We start from the raw sequence: 21,871 nt of genomic DNA on the forward strand, positions 1-21,871 counted from the left end.
CCTCCTTTGTTTTGGAACCAATCTCTTATTTTTATTTTATTTTTTCCATACATACATTGCTATTGTATGAGGTTTATATATGTCATGTGTGTTATTTCTCTTTCTTGAACAGTCTCCCAGTTATTATAGGCACTGATCAGGAAAGAAGGGTTTTGGTTATGTTTATATATGTTGTATATGCTACTCTTTATCTGCCACTTGAAATTTTGGATAATTGATGAGACATGATACAGCTTGTACAATGAGTCGTACAAGGCACCAAAGTCCGATGAGTTGTACAAGCTGCCAAAGTTTTTTTACTATGAAGGTTGTAACCTTTATGGTTTAACTTTAAAAAGTGCAACTTCTTGGCCAGAACAAGAAGATTGTTGCTGAAAAGGACCTTTTGTTTATGAAAAACTCTCTACAATTTTTAAAATGCCCATGAGAAGCATGAGTTTTGGAATACTACTACTATCAAATACTTTGTGACAGAATTCAAAAGCTATCTGGCAATAAATTAGAATCAAAAGTGACTGAATAACACTGAGCCAAAATCCAAACTTCATTTTTTAAAATGCCTCCAAAACACACAAACAAGACAGTAAGTAATACTTATTACTCCAATTACATACTTTAAATGTCACATTGTGGGGTTCATAGTACGTTTACATTTACCACTTCTGAGTCTTTGGATAACATTTAGGATTCTCACCACCCCTTCTTCTGATTCTCCTAGATCTGTGTTGGTGTGGGAAAGACCAAAGAGAATGAAGGTTTCATCAAGGTGACAAGTGGCAAAAAACGTGGGCTGGTGCCTGCTGATACTCTGACAGAAATTTGAAGATGAAAGATGAGGAGCCAAATGAGAGAAGTATACACTAAAAAGAGGACGCCTACAAGGGGAGCGAAGCTGCCTTGTGTTCCTCTAGGCCACCCCATATCGGAGCACCTGGGTAATCACTGTTTCACAGAATCTTCCCACTGGATCTTGCGAGCAGCTTTTGTGGAAGGGGTAAAAGAACGCTTGAGGGGGAATTGGCAAGAGCACCACTTGCTGTGTATCTTTATCCACGTGGGGTTGGAAATTCACTCCTGTTTGACTTAGTTTCTCATCACATTCACTGCAGTCTTTGTAAAGGTCTGTGGCGAAGAGCTCACTGTGTTGTGAATGTGAGGGAGATTTCCTCTGCTGTAATTCACACCCTGTCTTCTTGTCTTTGGACCCTGACAATAGATGCCAGTTAATAATTAACCAGCCTTAACTTATTGGGAGGGATCTATCTTAGTGTAAGGCTCTCGACCCCCTCCCAATTTCAGAAATTCCCCAACAATGCTGTTGCATGCAAGCTACCCATGGAAATGCAAAGCCCTTCTCTGACTAAGAAGACCATGTGGTGTGTTGGTTTCTGTGTTAGTTTTCTTTCTCTGTATTTGTGTGACTGTTTGCTCACAATTAGTATCACCGTCTGTCAAAAAGATGATGTGGCCAGGCAATTATATACAGCCTTTTATTGGTCACATACTGAGGAGTCTTACTTTGGAGCCTCTTCTGCTTAATTTTTAGGAGGCGAAGTGGTTTGCAATTCTGTTGTGCCCTTTCCTGGGTCCTGGGGAAATCATACAACTATGTTTGCTCCTCAGTGTGTAGTGGCTGACCCGCCATATAACTGATAGCAGCATTGATAATTTCTCAGGGACCTTCCTTAGCCAGATGCTTTTCTGAACTAAACAGAGAATATTCCTGCTTTGCTCATAGGAGTTCAAAGATCCGGGTTACTCCAGATTTCTTTGTTTCCCAGCATGCTTTCAGCTATGTGATTTGCAGATATATTTTTGTAAAACAGAAAAGGAAAGAAAAGAAAGAAAAAGAAGAAGAATGAAAGTCTATGATTTGAAAAGAATTATTTAATATAATATTTGCATCGACATCCCTAGTATGACTGAACTAGCATTTTTCTCACTTGATTTGCTGGTTAAGAAGAGATGCCTTGTTAAATCCTATGGTTTCTTGGGCCCAGTTGGAATATATAACAGGCCACATATGAGATATTGGCCTGAGAAAGATGGCTCACATGAAATACTTCTGTGAGATAGACCATTGACCACCATTTAACCAATAGTACGTATAACACTGTGATTCTAGCCTATTAGTAGGTTAGGTTAGTAGGTTAGCAATAGGTATTCCTTTGCTTCTTCCAAAACTCCAGAAATACATTTTCTTTATTTATACTTCAAATTGTCCAAACAGCATACAAAATATACAGTTAAGTGCTTAATTCATCAGGTATTCTCAAAATACGACTTGGTGATTTGGTGATGATCAATACACAGCACATTCATGACATTCAGTAAATGTTTTCTATTTTGTTTTTTTGGGAGTAGAAATACATTTTCTTGTTTTCTTACATAAAGACTATTAGTGAGAACTTTTATTAACCTAATGTTAAAGCCCATATCATAAAAGTCATCCTTGCATTATACATGGTTTTGCCATAATCTATGGTGAAAGACTGCTGTTACAATAAACAAATCCTGTTTGCTATCACAAGTGCAAAATATAGGCATATGCACAATGCAATGAGAAAACAAATGATGCATCAAAAAGATTTGATCAAGTGTGCAAACTATCTGAAACTATGTTATTGCTCAGCAATAGGGACCCCCCCAAAAAAAATCATGTAATGAAGAAATTGCCACAAGGAAGAAACGCTGATTCAGGAGTAGAATCTGGTGTTACGTTTAGAGATGACTTTTAGATTCTTCCATATTTAAGCCATCTCTCACATTCTGATGATCATTTAGTCATGCACTAGATAGAAACAGTTTCTTTTTCATCAATTAGCTCCTTGGCAGTCAAATCCATCTTCTCTTGGGAGAAGTCGTTAGCAAGCTACTCAATTCCGTCTCAAAAATCCATCAGTATTTCTTTTTTACTTGAAATCAGAATATTGTTCCAAGTATTTCCATATCATAAAGGCATCGCTATATTGGTCTGATTCACATCTATATCATAGAATTTCTGCAACACTAAGCAATGACTTGCAAATATGATGTCCAGATTTCATAACCAGGAACTTTATATCATTAGAAATGCTTTCAACAAATGAGCTTAGGCATTCAGTTGCCAAAAATTAAGCATAATGAAATCAAATAATGTAAATGCATGTATGAGTCAGACTCTACCTTGGGAAATTTATTGCTTGCAAAGCTAATATAAAGATAATAAAGATTAGAATGTATTTAAATGTCAGTGTCACCAAGTGGAAGCTGTAGAGGAAAAAGAAGCACTTAATATTTGTTGGACAATATGTGTTAAAGTATGGCACAATAAATCTTCCACCAAGTACACAGACTCATTTATATTGTCTTTTCTGGGTCAGGACCATGAAAATAGATGATATAAGCAACAAGAGTATCAGCCGTAGCAATTTTCCAAAATAAATAATGTTTAGATAGAGACCAACAGTAGGAAAATCTATTTGGAAGATGAATTTCCCATTCTTGTTTTATTATGCATAGTTACGTTTGCACTATTTTTGAATTACTGTTGGATAGAACTTTTCCACTTTTTGTGCACTAATTTGGGGTTATCTCAAGCTAACCAAGCACTTACGGAGTGGTTTAGCCACTGTCTCGATAAACATGCAAATTTTACAGCATGCACAGCAGCATTCCTGAGGAGTTTTGCTTGGTTGTCAGGATTAAAAAATTAGATCCATAATCTTATGATTCTCATATCAAGAGTGCCAGGAGGAAAGTACATAGGACATAATATGAGATCTTCCAGCTGGAAGGTTTAGGTTTCCTACCGCACTAATTCATGTGGCAGATGTAATTTCTTTATTGGTTTCCCCTTTATTCTCCTTTAAAGGTTTTATTCAGAATGTTGGAGTTAACTGGAACATATTGAAGCACATTTTTTCTTTTCTAGTGAAAAATGATATAATTACTTCTCAAAAAATAACATCATAGAAAATATCCCTGGTGGGGGCTATAAAATCGATTAGAGAAATGGAAGATGGGAGGAGGAAGAACATGTGGCCAGATACTACTGACCCTACTTGATTAATAACCCTAATGAATGGGGTAATACAGAGGTGATCTGATAAGAGTTCTCCAGAATAAACTGCAGCAAGAAGCAAGGTGAGATACAGAAGATGTGAAGGGAAGGAAATATAATCAGAATTACATTATGTTTCTCTTGATAATATACTGATTTTTGGAGTTAAAACCAAAAGATGTGTTTACTTGCCCAGTGGATCTCCTGAACTACCAATACTTGCGGGGTGGGGGATAGTTTGTTTGTTTTTCTTCATTGGCTAATTGTTACAGCAGCAACTAACTATACATCTAAAACAATGCCATGTCAATATATTTTCCTTCTTAGGCAGGCTGTGTGAGAGACTGGTCACAAAATACATTCAACATACATTTGAAATCTCCATTGTACAGAAAGTGTAGCACCCTTGATTCCTTGCTGGAATCCCACTCATCTAAGCAATAATGTTCAATTCTTTCTTGGCTGCATATAGACATATATGTTTATAAATGGCATCTTTGTATATGTTGAAGAATGCATTGTGGTCAAAGGGGAGAAAATGGAAAAAATGTTCTGAATTAAATACTATGATGCACCAAACACTGTGATTGATAGGTTTTTCTTCTCCCGATTTGGTCAAAGTAATATTGGTTTTGTTATCTTCTGGTAAGATAGTTAAAGGTATGGTGAAGAATTGTAAAGCCAGAACCTTATACTTGAAGGTCAGCACTTTGCCTAAGCTGTTCTTATCAAATGTTTCTCTATGTCTTAGCTCGGTACTTCATTCTTTAAAATAATTGTTATTCCGCACTTGCTATCAATGCTATCATCACCAAGTGAATGAAATTTGCAGGCTGTTCATATGGATGTAATATTTAAAATATTTGATATGTTTTCACATAACTGATAGTGTTCTTAACCTGAATATACTGATTATCCAGGCTATTTAATATCTTGGAAATTTACTTTTGGCAAGCTGCTTGCAATTCTAGAGTCCATAAATATGCTTATTTGTCCAGTATAGCAAGACATCCTGATCTGAAGAATTTGGATGACTTGGGATGTGGTCATGCAACTAATTGGGATAGTAATAGTAAACCTGCCTTTACACAGTGAAAGTGAATGTGTGTGGTGGGATAGTGCTCTGCTAATAATCTCTATGTACTGTATGTGTGTAAGACAGAAAGATACAGATATAGGGAACGGTCTTTTTAAATGTTACTCAGTATGTATATATTTGGTACCAAGTTTACAGCTACTTCCACAAAAGTTTATTCTTATATTCCTGAATGTGTGAACTCATGTGTTTCTGAGTTTTGGGCTGTAACTCCTGTAGTTGGATTTTGCTTTGGCCTATATTAAGGCATTTCACTGTCATCTGTACCATTTCTTTTAAATTTCTTTGTTTAAGAAAGTCAGTATAAAATAATTCTATATTGCCGTGTGTTGATCTTTCCACCTTGGCCTAGGTAGGTCTTCGATGGACAAAGAAAGTACAGAGTACTAAGGTTTCACTGAATAAATATAACAGTTCTGAAATAAGGTGATGCTATGAAATAATTTTGAGACAAGATGTGGCTCAGAGAATTCTAGACTTCTTTTCCTACAATATTGATAAACTCTTCCTATGTGCTCCATACTGCTATTGGTGCTGATCATGTGCATGAGCCCATATTCTTGCTGCCACAAATATTATATACTTTCATCATCTAAGAAAAAAAAATATTGGAAAAAGGAGTAGAATATAATGGAATACTACAGAAGGGAAGGATGACATCACATTGATAAACATAAAAGATATCCATTACATTTGTGCTGCAAACTCAATTGCAGTTTTTTTTTTCAAGGTGATCTATTTTCAAGATCCATTCTTCAGCTTGCTACATTTGTTATTGTGGGGATCATATTAAGGAAGGAAAGGAGGCAAATGATAAGGAAGTTATTATCAAAAGTAAAAAATGCAAATAGGTGTTTTCCCCTTTTGGTATAAAACGCATAGTGTCCAACATTTGGTGTGGTCCTCAACCGGAACTGACAGATCCTTTAAAGTTCCCCAGTCTGATATATAGATATATATATCCAGTGAACTTAACTTTAAAAGACCTGATTGTAACAAACTCAGCAGCTTGGGAAAGATTCCATGGACGAAAATCTTAAAGGAGAAAACACCTAAAGAAATTTGGGAAACTGAAAAAATAATAATAATAAGAGCCCAGTTCAGCACAATACCACTGAAAAAGAAAAACAAGAAATCCAAGAAGAAACAGCATGGGTGCACAAAGATCTCTCTGATAAATTGAAAGACTAAAACAATAAGTACAATAAATGGGAAGAGAGACACATAATTAAAGTAGAGTATCAACAAGCAATCCTGACTTGCAAAGATGAAGTCAAGAAAGCTAAGGCTCAGAATGAAGTTGAGTTTCAACCCTAACCCTAATTCATTCTTTGCATCAGTCTTCACATAAAAAGAAAATAGCCCAACCTACCAAAAACATAACCCATAAAAGAGGCTAGAAATAAAAATTAAAATAAGCAAGAAAATTATAAGATACCTGTCTGATCTAGATGAGTTCAAATCACTGGGATCTGACAGATTATATCCCAGGATTCTGAAGGAACTGGCAGTTGAGATCTCAGAACCATTGAACCATATTTTTCAAAGATCCCGGAGGACCAGGGAAATACCTGAGGCCTGGAAAACAGCTGATGTAGTTCCCATCTTCAAAAAAGGGTGAGGGGGGAAGCAGCCTGACATCAATGTCTGGAAAGTTCCTGGAAAAGTTAATCAAAAAACAGATCTGTGAACACCTAGAAGCAAGTAAAGTTATAACCAGAAGCCAACACAAGTTTGTCACAAACTTTCCAAACATCTTATTTCATTCTTTGACAAAGTGACTAATTTAGTGGCAAAATGTTGTGGACATAATATACTTTGATTTCAGTAAGACATTTGCCAAAGTAGATCACAACCTACTTCTTGTTACAGAATCAGACATTTAGGCAGCAATCCTTGGCCGTGCCCACTTTGCTCCCAGCCAACTGCCACTGCCGAATCCCAGCAGGCTTTCCTCTTACCCTAGTCCACTGCCAGCAATGGTCCACCGCCAATGACCCCCAGACCCTCCACCTCCAGCCAATTCCCCAAGGTTTGACCCAGGCATTTTGCTGTATCAGACAAATAGGGTGGCATCAAATCACATGGCAGACAGAAACAATTTGCTGTGTGGGCAAAGCACAATTGGTGGAGGGCAGGGGAATCGTAGGAGCTGGGGGGAGGTGGTATGTGATGCAATGGGTGGCATGCTGCGGTGGGAGAGCAGGATCAGTATCAGCTGTGGAGGAGGAGAGCAAGATAGGTGGTGGAACTGCTGATAGAGGAGGGGAATCCTGGGGACTGGAATAAAGCACAAAGTGCAAACTCCTAAGCAAAAAGGCACTACTATAATGCTGTCTGGAAGGGCAACGACACAAATCTGTCTGCCAGAAGCCCGCACAATTCATTATTTCTCAATCTTTTCCAATGCACATGCATAAATAAATGAACAGTGGATAAGGCTTCCCATTTTGTGGAACGGAGTGGGTGGCAAGGGCGGCAGTTGTGGATGTCAGTACAGGAAACCGTGGTTTCTTTACAAGTTTTTTTAAGCACTCAACAAGGTTTTTTTTTAAAGCCACTCCACAAAATGGGAATCCCGGCACACTGCCACAGCTGAACTGTCCATTTGGCATTTGGGCCAGAGCCAACACACAGGCAATGGCAGGGGATGCCAAAATGGAAAGCTCCCATCCGTATTTGGGCCAGCGTTTGCTCTAAGTGGATAATTTGGCTTTTAACACTGGGTGGGGTGGGCAGGGGGGATGCAGCAGTAGGTAGGAGCTTCCTATTTATGCATGTATGTGCATTGGGAAGGATTGAGAGAGAAAATGAATTTTGGGGGGTTTTGGCAGACAGATTTGTGGTTTTGCACTTCCAGACAGCTATATAGTAGTGCCTTTTTGCTTTGGAGTTTGCATTTTGTGCTTTATCCCAGGATTCCCCTCCACCACCAAGAGTTGGATGCCATCGCCTATCTTGCTCTCCCGCTCCACAGCCGACATCGATCTTGCTCTCCCACCCCAGCCTGCCACCCATTGCATCACACACCCACAGCCCCTATGATTACCCTGCCCTCTGCTAATTGTGCACTGCCCCCAAGACAATATTGCTGCTGTCTGCCACCTGATTTGATAGTGACTATTTGTCCAATGTAGCAAAATGCCACGGTCAAATTACGCCTTGGGGAAGCGGCTGGGACGCAAGACTGGAGGTGGAGGGTCAGGCGGTCATTGGCGGTGGACCATTGTTGGCAGTGGGCCAGGGGAAAGCCTGCTATGTTTTGGCAGTGGCAGTTGCCTCTGAGCAATGTGGACACAGCCAAGGATTGTTGCCTAAATGTCCCATTCTGTACCAAGAAGTAGGTTGTGGTCTATTTTTTGACTGAAATCAAAGTATATAATGTCCACAACATTTTGCTGGTCCACTAATTTAGTTACTTTGTCAAAGAATGAAATAAGATGTTTGGCATGTTTGTGACAAACTTATGTTGGCTTACAGTTATAACTTTACTTGCTTCTAAGTATTCACAGTTCTGTTTTTTGATTATCTTTTCCAGGTTCTTCCCAGACATCGATGTCAGGCTTCTTCCCCCCCCCTTTTTTTTTTTTGAAGATGGGAACCACATCAGCTGTTTTCCAGGCCTCAGATAGTTCCCTGGTCCTCAAGGATCTTTGAAAAATATGGTTCAATGGTTCTGAGATCTCACTTCCCAATTCCTTCAGAACCCTGGGATATAATCCATCAGATCCCAATGATTTGAACGCATCTTGATCAGACAGGTGCCCTCTTATCGTTTTCTTGCTTATTTTAATTTTTATTTCTAATCTCTTTTATGGTTCTGTTTTTGGTAGGTTGTGCTATATTTTCTTTTTATGTGAAGACTGATGCCAATAATGAGTTAGGCAGCTCTGTTTTCTCTCTACTGCCTGTTATTTCCTTGCCATTTTCTCTTGTTAGTGGACCAATTGTTTCCTTAATTTTTTTTCTTGTTTCTTGTGTGTTGAAACTTTTTTAATTGTTTTTGGTATTTTTTGCAAGTCTAATTCATTCTGAGCCTTAGCTTTCTTGACTTCATCTCTGCAAGTCACGATTATTTGTTGGTACTTAACCTTAATTATGTGTCCCTCTTCCTATTTATTGTACTTATAGTTTTCGTCTTTCAATTTATCAGAGAGATCTTTGTGCACCCACGCAGTTTCTTCTTGGATTTCTTGTTTTTCTTTTTCAGTGGTATTGTGCTGAACTGGGCTTTTATTATTATTACTATTTCAGAGTTTTCCAAGCTTCTTGAGTTGTTTTCTCCTTTAAGATTTTTATCCATGGAATCTTTCCCAAGCTGTTTCTGAGTTTGTTACAAAATCAGCTCTTTTAAAGTTAAATTCACTGGATGTATATATCTGTATATCAGTTTGGGGAACTTTAAAGTACCTGTCAATTTGTTTCCAGTTGAGGACCACACTGAATGTTGGATACTGTATTATGAGTTTTATACCAAGAGGGGAAAACACGTATTTACAAATGTCACAAATTGCAGAATGAGTCTGAAAAATAATCACCTTGGGAAAAAATAACTGCAATTGAATTTGCAGCACAGATGTGATAGGTATCTTTATTTTTATTAATGTGATGCCTCCGTTCTGTAGTATTACTTATATTCTTCTCTCCCCGCCCACAACCAATCTTACTGTCCTCTCTCAGCCTGCAGCCAATCACATCATGCACTGCCCCCAGCCCCTGAGATCATCTTTCCCATTGCCAATCATGCACTGTCCTAGCGCCATCACTTCTGCTGGCCGCCACCCAATTGGCTGGCAGCTATTTGTCCAGTGCAACAAAATGCCTGTGTCACACCATGCCTTGGGTAATGGGCTGGGATGCAGGGCTGAGGATGAAGGGCCAGGGGGGCATTGGTATAAAACACTCGCTGGCATTGGGCCAGTAGAGGAGGAAAGCCTATTATGGTTCAGTGATGGTGGCTGGAAGCAAAGTGGGCATGGCCAAGGGTCAGCAGCTAAATGTCATAGACCCTCTTGGAAAACTAAAAAAAAGTGAAATAAATAGCATCACCACCAGTTGGGTTTGCAACTGGCTAACAAACCACACTCAACAAGTAGTCCTTAATGGTACTACATCTACATGGAGGGAAGTAAGCAGTAGGGTACCACAAGCTTCCATCTTAGACAGGAATAGAAGGAGAACTCATCTAATTTGCAGATGACACTAAGCTGGCAGGAATAGCCAGTACCCCAGATGATAGATTCAGGACCCAAATGAATCTTGACAGAGTTGAACACGGAACTCTATCCAATAAAACAAAATTTAATGTAGAGAAAAGTAAGGTTTTACACTTAATGCAGAAAAAAACAAATATACAAGCACAGATTAGGTGAAACCTGGCTAGCAGTAACTGTGAGAAGGTTCTGGAGTTCTAGTAGACAATCACTTAAATATGAGCCAGCAGTGTGTGGCATCAGCCAAAAAAGCTAAAGCAATCCTTGGTTGCCTAAACAGAGGGATAGAGTCAAGTTCATGTGAAGTATTAGTACTGCTTTATAAAACCTTAGTAAGATCACATCTGGAACATTGCATTCAGTTTTGGTCACATAAAAAAGGTGTTGAGGCTTTAGAAAGATTTCAGTAAAGAGAAACAAGGATCATTAGGGGACTGGAAGCTAAAACATCAACGGTTGCAGGAATTGGGTACTGCTAGTCAAGAGAAAAGAAGGGCTAAGGGTAACATAATAGCAGTCTTCTAATCTTTGAGGGGCTGCCACAAAGAAAAGTGAGGCCAACTTATTTTTCAAAGCACCAGAAAGCAAGACAACTAATCAAGGAAATAAACAACCTAGAGCTAAGGAGAAATGTCCTAACAGAACAATTAACCAGTGGAACAACTTGCCTTCAGAAGTTGTGGGTGCTTAATCACTGGAGGCTTTTAAGGAGAAACTAGAAATCCACTTGTCTGAAGTGGTATAAGGTCTCTTATTTGAGCAGTGGTCTGAACTAGAAGGACCTACAAGGTCCCTTCTAACTTTTATGCTGTGTTCTATACTTTATACATATGGCAAAGTTGTGCTTGGCTAAAATTTATGTCTGATTGGTGGAGGATGGGAAAAGAAAAATGTGATTATGTGGTATATAAACTAAAGTAATTTTTGCCCTAAATATTGTTGATGGTAGTATCAATTAAGTCAATCAAGTGAAGTTAACAGTTGCATACAAAAAGGAGAGGTATAGCTCAGTGAGTTGAAATAGCAAGGAAAGGGTAATTGTGTAATAATTTCCTAGAATTCTTTCTGTATGCAGAGTCAAATTAGCATCTCATATAACAACCTTTATTTTACCTAGCATTCTTTATGAATCTTGCCAGTTTATGATGCAGTGTGCCATGCTACATTACCTATATTATTTCAGTTATAGGCCAGTATAAAACAATATAAATAAGAATTGCATCCACTTCAGTAATAACAATGAAACATATAGTAAATACAATATAAACATGCTTAAAATCTAGCATTATCAATATGGCTATAACATTATAACATTAAGATCTTTATATAAAGGTTCTTGAATTAAAACTAATATTGTGAACTAAGAAGCAAAAATATAATAGAAAAATGAATATAAAGACTAAATGATTATAATTCATAATGGGGCCTCTGTGGCTCAGACTGGTAAGACAGTCTGTTATTAACACAGCTGCCTGCAATTACTGCAGGTTCTAGTCTCACCAGGCCCAAGGTTGACTCAGCCTTCCATCCTTTATAAGGTAGGTAAAATGAGGACCCAGATTGTTGGGGGCAATAAGTTGACTTTGTATATAAATATACAAATAGGATGAAGACTATTGCTAACATAGTGTAAGCCGCCCTGAGTCTTCGGAGAAGGGTGGGATATAAATGCAAATAAAAAATAAAAAAATAATAATTAAAGTTTAATAAAATGTTACATAAAATATAGAAATAGGTCTTATCTAATCTATTTCTTTACTATCATAGCTCAGATACAAATAAACATAAACTCTGGTTTATATTTCTGTTTGCACAAAATTTTGCAACTGCAATGGAAATGCTGATTTTTATGAGTGGAGACAGTAGGCATATAAGATCTGTAAGATTTCGCTGGATAGGCTAAACTCCTCATCAAGGAGAAAGCAGTGTGTCATGCAAACCCAGAAAATTGGACTGATAAGCCATGATTAAGTGAATCATGGTGTCAGCCCTGGAGTCCATCTTTTACTTTGGATCTTCAGGGCTGCCACACTTGGTGGATGGGCATGCTGTGGGAAACGAGAGGGAGGGTGGGTAGATGGAGACAGGGTGAGATGTATAGCCATAACAACATTCTTTTCCCTGGGAGCCAAGGACATTCAGCTTGCACCTGGAGAGGCGTGACTGGGAAGCAACTCCAGTTCGGACGGGGACATGATTGGACCGTGTGATGGACATGTGAGTACAGGGGAAGGAACTTTGATTTTGATTTGGGTGGGGAAAACCCAGAGGCCTTTCAGATATGGGTTTTCCCAGATGTACCAATATGACATCTATAATAAAGTGGAACTTTAAGAAAAATGCCTGCCTTGGAGTTTTACTTCGCTGGAGGTGTTATTTGGAACCATGACACGTAGCTAAGTATGCCCGTTATCCAAAAGGAGGGCATCTGGCAGTCTGTGGGTCACAAACAGCCTTTTAAGGGCCTTGATCACAGTATCCGAGGTGGTTGATGTCATGAGTATCACCTCAAGCCATTTTGAGTAGACATCCACAACCACCATAAAAGTCTGTCCATGGAAAGGCCCCACTAACTCAATATGCACCCTCAACCAAGGTTTTCTTGGGTGCTTCTCGTTTGTGTGCTGGTATGGAGGGTGGGGGCTGGCCTTGACTCTTGGCAAGGCTGACAAGATACAACCAAATAAGTGATTGCCTTGTCTAAGTTGAGCCACCAGACATAACTGTGGGCGAGTGCCTGCATCCGCATGATGCCTCAGTGGCCTATATGAAGAACTTCCAAAACTGACCGCCACAGCCTCTGGGGTATCACCACATGACTACCCCAGAGTACGCAGCCCAATTGAGTAGACAGCTCATGTTCCTGGGTATGGAAGGGAAGGGACTCTGCACTGACTGGCCCCTTTGGCCACCCCCTCCACACCCAGTGGAGCACTTGAGTGATGACACAGTCCTTGGCAGAGTGTGCAGCAATCTCTGATGCCGTAATGGGGCCAGACGGCAGGTCTTCTATTAATAAAATCAATGATGCTGGAGCCGGATCCTCCCAAACAGTTGGGAACGGGCATTGGCTGTGGGTGTCAGTGTGGCTAAGTGTCTTACCCGGCCAATGTAGGAGGCAGTAGCTGTATGCAGCTAGGAACACAGTCCAGTGCAGCGTGCGAGGGGAGAAGACCTTTGGCGAAGACCCAGTAGCTGCTTGTGATTGGTCATAAGGTCAAATGGTTTGCCATAGAGGTATTCATGGAATAGTTTGACTCCTGCGACCGCGGCCAAAATTCTCTTGTCCAGCTGGCTGTAGTTTCATTCAGCTAATGACAAGGTTCATGAGAAGAAAGCAATTGGGGCCTCTCTTCCATTCGGGAATTGATGGCTTAAAATGGTACTGACACCGAGTGGAGAGGCATCACAGGTGAGAACCAAGGGAAGATTCTTGTTGTACTGCACCAGGATGCTATTCGAAGATAATAGCTCCTTGACAGTAGAGAAGGCAGCAGCTTATTTTTGGCCCCAGAACCAAGACATCTTGTTGAGCAATCGATGGAGAGACTCGGATACAGAAGCTTTGTGTGGCAAGAAGACTGTAGAAATGTAGAAGTCTCAAGAACACCTGCAGCTTGGTCTTGTTCTTAGGTTTGGGAACTTCCTGGATAGCTTGGATCTTTGCCTGTGAAGGGTGTAACCCAGAGGCATTAATAAGGTAGCTGAGGAACTCTACCTGTGGAAAAGTGATCTTGCACTTTTCTTTTTTAACTTTGAGGCCAACTTCCTGAAAATGGGTAAGTACTGCTCTCAGACGGTCGAGGAGTTCGGCATTGTTGGCTGGTAACACTAAGATGTCATCGAAATGGGGGATGGCACCTGGGATGCCTTGCAAGAGATGCTCCATCAGGCTCTGGAAAAATCCCGGTGCCACACTCACCCCAATTTTCAGCTGGCGACATCTGAAAGTTCCTCAATGTGTTACAATTGTCTGACCATCAGCTGTGGCATCATCAACTGGTAGTTGTTGGTAGGCTTGGGCAAGGTTCAATTTAGCAAAGATCTTACCCTCACCCAGAGAGTGCAGCAGATATTGGACTACGGGGATCAGGTATGCGTTTTGCTGTAATGCTTTATTTAGTGTACATTTATAGTCTGCACCAATGCGGATAAAACCATCCGGCTTCACAGGGGTCACAATTGGAATCTTCCATTTTACGTGGTTGACAGATTCCAGGATTCCTTGGCTGATGAGCTTGTTGAGTTGCTCATCAACTTTTGATCACAAGGCAAACGGTACTCTTTGTAGCTTCATTTAGATTGGAGCAACCTGGGAGTCAAGATTGAATGAAATGGGTGTGCCCGTATACCTGCCCAGGTTTCCGTCAAAGACGTCTGCAAAATCAGAGATTACGGCCTCAATATCAGAATCACTGGTGCCACTCAAGGACTGGGCTGAGAGCTTGCCCTCCACTGCCCAGGACTCCGAGCATCCTGTGCCACCATCTGGGGATCCTCCATGTGGCCCTAGAGGGATAGCAAGGCTCCTCTGTGAATGAGGCTTTAGCCCTTGCCCTGGTCTTGCCTCTTCTACTGGAGACCTCTGGATACCCACTCCCAGCCTTGCCTGCCCCCCCCCAAAGAAGGCAGAGGATGACCCTGCTGCATGTGGAAGCATGGAGGAGAAAGTTATCAGGAAGCAGTTTCCTTAGTCCAAATACACACACATACTTGGCTGCCAACAGTCTGGGGAGGCGAGGAGCTTGTGGAACACTGAATATGGGCCTCTGGTGGCTCAACAGGCTAATGCAGCCTGTTATTAACAGCAACTGCCTGCAATATTGCAGGTTCAAGTCCCACCAGGCCCAAGGTTGACTCAGCCTTCTATCCTTTATAAGGTAGGTAAAATGAGGACCCAGATTGTTGGGGGGCAATAAGTTGACTTTGTATATAATATACAAATGGATGAAGACTATTGCTTAACACTGTGTAAGCCGCCCTGAGTCTTCGGAGAAGGGCGGGATATAAATGCAAATAAAAATAAAAAATAAATAAATAAAAATTGTCCCCATGTCCGGTCTCAACCCCACCATCCCAAGTCATGCCCAGTGAGTGACAATGAGTTGGCCATGCCCAGCCAGTCACACCCACCTAGTCACAGTGATCCAATTGTGACCACCCAGCTATGCCTACCCAGCCACGTCCACATAGCTGCTGTGAGTTGTCATAGTCTTACATGCAACTGGCCTTTTGAAGGCAATAATAATGCTGATGCAGCTCTTGAACTTGAATTTGATCCCATGCATTTTATCTTCTTAAATCTTACAATAAATGCACCTTTTTGTGGGGAGATACAGTAGCCCCTTCATCTTTTCCCTTTTTCAGTCACTTAACTCTGATTCATTCTTTCCACATAATGGCAAATTCTACACTTAAATGAATTTATGAATTTGTTCTGACTGTAAAAGTCCCCCTTCTAGTCTATCCATACGATCCTCCTCTTGCATTCTACGCTGAATAATTTGCAATAAATACCAACTTTATTTCTCATATATCTTACAATTTTTCTCTAAATCTAATTACTAAAAGGATGATGGTTCACAGAAATGGTCACTGGAAAAAGTAAAGCTGGTCCTCTTCTCTCCAGCAGCCACCAATTTTGACCCTCCCCATCCCTAAAAAAAAAGAGGAAAGAATTCCACAAAATTAGGTTTAGTAAAAAGAAGCTTCAGTTGGATGTATGGAAACTTTTTACTTAAGATTAGTTACCACAGGAGGGAGATTTTGATGGGTCAAGAAAAGACAAGAGAGAAAAAGAATATTGAAATATATTGAAAAAAGAAAGAAGATGGGGGGGGAAGTGCTTACTATTGGCTTTAACCTGCCGGGTACTAGACCCTGCTGATGTTGATGATCCCTGATACTTTAAGCACGCAAATATATTCTAAATTTGAGGTTCTTCTCCTTTATCCTACAATGTTAAACCACCTTATCATTGTTACGTATATTCTAAATTCCAAATAGGATCCAGGATTTTAGCATCCTAGCTTGTAATTCTATCCTGTTATATTCCATTTTTCGACTGAAACAACACTAATTGTTCCCAGACATCCTCTATCCTAATTATCTTGGTCCATCACCTCTTAGCCTGTGTCCATTCTTTTCTCTAGCGCCTGCCTTTGTCCCAACCAAACTCTAGTGACAGATAATATATTGTAAGGACACATTGTCTAATAACATAACTGGACATCTTTCCTTTCAAGACTTCAAAGTCTCTATATATCATGTAGATAGAGCTGGCTCTGACATAAACCAGAAAAGAATTTTAAAAGGTTTGGCTCCATGACAATCTCTTTGGATGACCTTGAATTGCTCCTCATTTATGGGAATATCCTGTTTTATTGCTGCTGCTGATCTTTCCATGTGAGAAATGCTGTACAGTCTGTATTCCCATAATCCTATAAGGGAGATCAGAACTGTTTTTATACTACCACACAGGAATAGTTACCTATTTTATTTACTATTCTTTATTTCCCTTCCATCTCAAAAATGTTCAGGTCAGGTCAGGGGTGAAATGCTACTGGGTGAACCGGCAATAATAAAAGCTAACAGTTTTGTGTCTGTGCCCCCCGAGCTGGGCCTCCTGCCAGAAAGTGACTTGGAAAGTGAGGGGGAAGGGCCATCAAGACTTACCTCGGAAGCACCAGCTTCCCTGCTCAGCTCCAGGAGCCAGAGACAGGCCAGGTGGAAGAGATAACGAGGCCTCCGTCCTCTGACTCTTTCCACCCCCAGGCCACGCCTCCAGACACAGCTGATGGCAATCAGGCCTGGCTGGACCCTAGGTTTCATAGGCAGGAGAGGAGGAAACAACAGAAGCAGGGGTGGGGCAGGCCTAGGAAGTGCTGAGTCATGGAGCCACACCCCACAGGATATAAAGGCAGCAAGAGCTGCTGTGTCTCTTCGTAGCAGGCAAATTAACTGCTTAACTAAGAGCTGAAGTACTGTTTGACTCTTCGGCGTCGAGAGAGATAACAGACACTTGGCATATGCTCGCTATTTTGCTGCCAGAGCTGATAGTGCCAGCTAATTAAGCCATCGCTTGAATGGAGGTGAAGGGGGATAGAAAAACAGTTTGGGAGAACCGGTAGAAAAAAAAACTGCAGGTTCATCCGAAAGCAGGAGATCCTTCTTTCTACCAAATCTAAATCACATGGCATAGTTGTTCCTCCCCTCGCTGTTCTACTTAAAACTTCAAAAGGCTTCTTTTTTCATCCAAAGCTCACATTTGATCACACTATGCATGCGCAGGCGCAGCGTGCGTTTGGTGCACCTTGCGCATGCACACAGAGCATGTGTTTGGTGCACAGCGTGCCTTTGGTGCACACTGTGCTTGCACAGGCAGCAAACCGGCGGCAACCCACAGAGGACTTCACCATTGGGGCAGGTTCTGACAATAAAAAAATACAGTTAAAATAACCACTTTTCAAGCAGTAAAATAACCATTAAACTATAAAGTACTATTATAAGTATAAAAACTCATAAATAAATGTTAATGAAACTGCATTTAAAAAGTCTACTCAAATTACATTAGATGGAAAGATTCCAATATGGGCAATCCCGAGACACATGATAGAAAATATAAATATATATCAAAAGATGGAGGTAGTTACCTATAAAGAACTTCTTTGTATGGAAAAGGGGGAATTACAATTAAAATCCAGAGAAAAGATGGGGGAAGAAGGGAAAAATTATACATGGTTCCAATATGGACAATTACAAGCTAGATGGAAATTAGATCAAAAAATAGGTGTTAAGCAAACTGAGGATAATTTGTTAAAACAAATGAGAGATCAAGGCCAACAGCATATTAAGAGGTTGTATAATGTATTAGTAGAAATAGACTCAGAGACTGAATTGGTTAAGGATTGTATGATTAAGTGGGCACAAAATTTTCAGCAACCAATAATGTTGGAAACTTGGGAAAGAATTTGGGTGAGGAATGTTAAATTTACACAAGCGCAAAATATGAGAGAAATATTTCATAAGATGTTTTACAGATGGCATTTAGACCCCCAAAAGTTGTCATGTATGTATCCTAATGTACAGGCTAAATGTTGGAGATGCGATTGTGAAGATGCCACTTATTACCATATATGGTGGACTTGTAAAAAAGTTAAAGCATTTTGGATTAAAGTATGGTGGATCATGCAGAATATTTTGAAAAAGATTAAGTTTACTCCAGTTCTTTCTACTAGGAATAATTATGGATTGTACAGCTATAGAGACTAAATTGATTTTGAACTTAATAACAGCCGCAAGACTTTTGATTGCTCAATATTGGAAGAAAGAAGAATTACCTACAATTGAAGAATGGACACTCAAAGTATCAAATCTGGCAGAAATGGCAAAAATTTCTGCTTACTTGAAAGACTATACACAAGAAAAATATATTTTAGAATGGAAAATGTGGATTGATTATATTCAAAATAAGTATCAGATAAAAAAATATCGAATAGCATATGAGTAAATTTAGGAAATATTTTGTATTAGATATATTTCTGAAGGAGAGGGGAATTGAGAGTGTGATTATGTGTGGAGTGACTAGAGATTATAATTTAGGAATTATTTTGGATTATGATTGTTAGTTTTGATACTCTGCATTTTGTTCTGGGAAGTCGGGGTGGGGGGTGGGAGGTAAGGGGGAGGGGAATTGGGGGTTGAGGGTAGAGATGGAGTGATGGTTAATGTACAGGGATTATTGAAGATGTGTAAATATAATTAATGTAGGGTCGGGTCTGCCCAGTTACCATTTTAGAACGGTGGGGAGGTAGGAAAGAGGAGAAGAGGAAGGAAGAGGGGTAGAAGAGGGAGAAGGAAGGTGGAGGGTGGAGGGAGGAGAGGATGTAGATAAGAGAAGGAGAGGAAGGTCTGGAAAGTAAAAGAAGGTAGAAGAGGGAAGAGTGTTAAAAAGGGGGGTGGTGACTGGGCAAGCCCGACTAATTGTATATAACTGTACATTGGATGAGCTGTTTGATATGATTGTAAAAATAAAACTTTTTTATGAAAAAAAAAGTCTACTCAAATTACAATTAAAAACCAGACCTCTGGAGACTGTTTTCTAAAACTGTAGAATGAGGAGTCTGCCTCAAATTCATTGGAACTTTATTCCAAAAATCTGGTGCTACTATGGAAAAGGCCCATCACTAAACTTCTTGTGCAATTGGATAACCTGCAATCCTCCCAGATTTTAGAATGATGGCATTGGATGGGGTGATATCTCAATAATCATTTTGGACTTCATAGGTAAATAGCAGTACCTGAGCCTTGGATGCTATCAACAGCTTGGGCAATGCTTACAGGGCAGCAATAATATGAGTCTGTCTGTCTTTCTAGCCCCATTAGCACTGGATCACAAGATTTTGTACCAGCTGTACTCTACAAATCAGTGGTGGGTTTCAAAAAATTTTGCTACCAGTTCTGAGGGTGTGGCTTGGTGGGCGTGGCTTGGTGGGCCTGGCAGGGGAAGGATACTGCAAAATCTCCATTCCCACCCCATTCCAGGGGAAGGATGCTGCAAAATCCCCATTTCCTCCCAATCAGCTGGGACTCGGAAGGCAGAGAATAGATGGGTGTGGGGCCAGTCAGAATTTTTACTACCGGTTCTCCGAACTATTCAAAATTTCCACTACCAGTCCTCCAGAACTGGTCAGAACCTGCTGAAACCCACCTCTGCTACAGATCTTTTCAAGTGCAACCCTATAAAATATATTTCAGTAACCAACAAAGAAGTTACCAATATATAGATTACTAAAGTGATCGGGTTACAATCTCTTAAATTTTAGGATATTGTAGATAGAAAGAGACTCATTGATCGGAATGAACAGGAGGCCTCAATTCATTAGGGATAGCTTATTGCATTTTGGAATAACCAATCTACCCCCACACAACCCCCCCCTCCCATTTTAATTACCTGCTGTGTCTACAGAAGGATATGAATATGTTTCCAATGCTGTAATTAAACCAACATAACTTACTAGAAAATAATACCAGAAAGAATAGCTGACTTTTCCCAGGACCAGCCACTGCAATCAGAAATCCTCTAGGTATTTTGGAGTGCTTTCTATCACCCTCAAGCAGTAAGATCAACTACAAGGGATTATGAAAACTGTCATCCAAAACATCTGAAAGATTACATGTTCAATCTACTGACTTTCCTATGTTGTTTCATTTTCTATTTCAAAAAGGTAATTTTGTAACATTCTGATTGGTTGCAGTTGCCTATCTTGCGGTTAGATTTTTTCCCCCTAATGAACCAACACATTTTCTATGATCTACTTAGAACAAGGGGGACGCGGTGGCTCAGAGGCTAAGATGCTGAGCTTGTCGATCGAAAGATCAGCAGTTCAGCAGTTCGAATCCCTAGTGCCACGTAACGGAGTGAGCTCTCGTTACTTCTCCCAGTTTCTGCCAACCTAGCAGTTCGAAAGCATGTAAAAAATGCAAGTAGAAAAATAGGGACTACCTTTGGTGGGAAGGTAAGAGCATTCCATGCGCATTTGGTGTTTAGTCATGCTGGCCACATGACCATGGACAGCGCTGGCTCTTTGGCTTTGAAACGGAGATGAGCACCGCCCCCTAGAGTCAGGAACAACTAGCACATATGTGCGAGGGGAACCTTTACCTTTTACTTAGAACAAATTAGGTTTTTTTTTACAAGGTACACCTTTTCTTTATAGTATCTAGAGCATATTCATATGACATGGCCACTCTAAACATGATTTAGCCAGAATAACTGTTATCTTTGGCTTTTATCTTTGTTTTTATATTTCTTCTTTATTTTATTCTTTCTGGAAAATAAACTATGAGTGGGTTATTTGAAGGTATATTATGTAAATAAATATTGGTGGCAGCTACATTCATGCAAACATGTCCAAGGTTTTACACTCAACAATGAAAATCATTTTAAATAGAATCACATAGGTTAAAATAATCAACTAAGAAAGACACACACAGATGGAATAATAGCATAACTTCATAACTTAACAGCATAACTTCCAACAACAATGAACCACAAAATTGTTCATTAAAATCTTGGAACCTAAATGATAAGAGGAAAACAACCAGTTTGGTCTAGTGGTTAAGGCACCACTAGGTAGGAAGTAGAAGACTGTGAGACTGTGAGTTCAAGTCCTGTTTTAACCATGAAAACTCCTAGGGGACTTTGGGCCAGTCACTTTCTCTCAGCCCAATCCACCTCCCTGGAGAGAGGATTATATAACTGGGATGCTGAGATATTATGACAAAAACATTTTGGTAGTGGTATCTGCTAAAGGGTATAAAAATACTGTATAAAAATGACCAATCCATGTATACTGGTGGAATGGTGAAGTCATCTCTTTGGTCAGTCTTCATGGGGGGGGGTGTTGGGGGGCTACCCTTATATTATTAAAGTGCCTGTACTAGGCAGGGTACACAGATTCCAGATAGTTTTTAATTCCAGCATTTGCTCCTGAGACTTAAACATTGCCATTAGCTTAT

The 21,871-nt window shown here is 40.0% G+C and overlaps 1 protein-coding gene across 3 annotated transcripts in view; it reads left to right on the forward strand.

The window, feature by feature from the left end:
* Positions 1 to 6,099, forward strand: part of STAC2 (SH3 and cysteine rich domain 2) — a 53,100-nt gene extending 47,001 nt beyond the window's left edge. For all 3 annotated transcript variants that reach the window (XM_058182164.1, XM_058182165.1, XM_058182166.1), the window contains exon 11: positions 719 to 6,099. In XM_058182164.1, coding sequence (XP_058038147.1) covers positions 719 to 823 — 105 coding nt within the window. In that variant the 3' untranslated portion in view covers positions 824 to 6,099. The remainder of the gene's footprint in view (positions 1 to 718) is intronic.
* Positions 6,100 to 21,871: the final 15,772 nt, after the last annotated feature.

Source organism: Ahaetulla prasina, chromosome 4, assembly GCF_028640845.1.
Source record: "Ahaetulla prasina isolate Xishuangbanna chromosome 4, ASM2864084v1, whole genome shotgun sequence".
In the NCBI taxonomy this organism is placed as follows: Eukaryota; Metazoa; Chordata; class Lepidosauria; order Squamata; family Colubridae; genus Ahaetulla; species Ahaetulla prasina.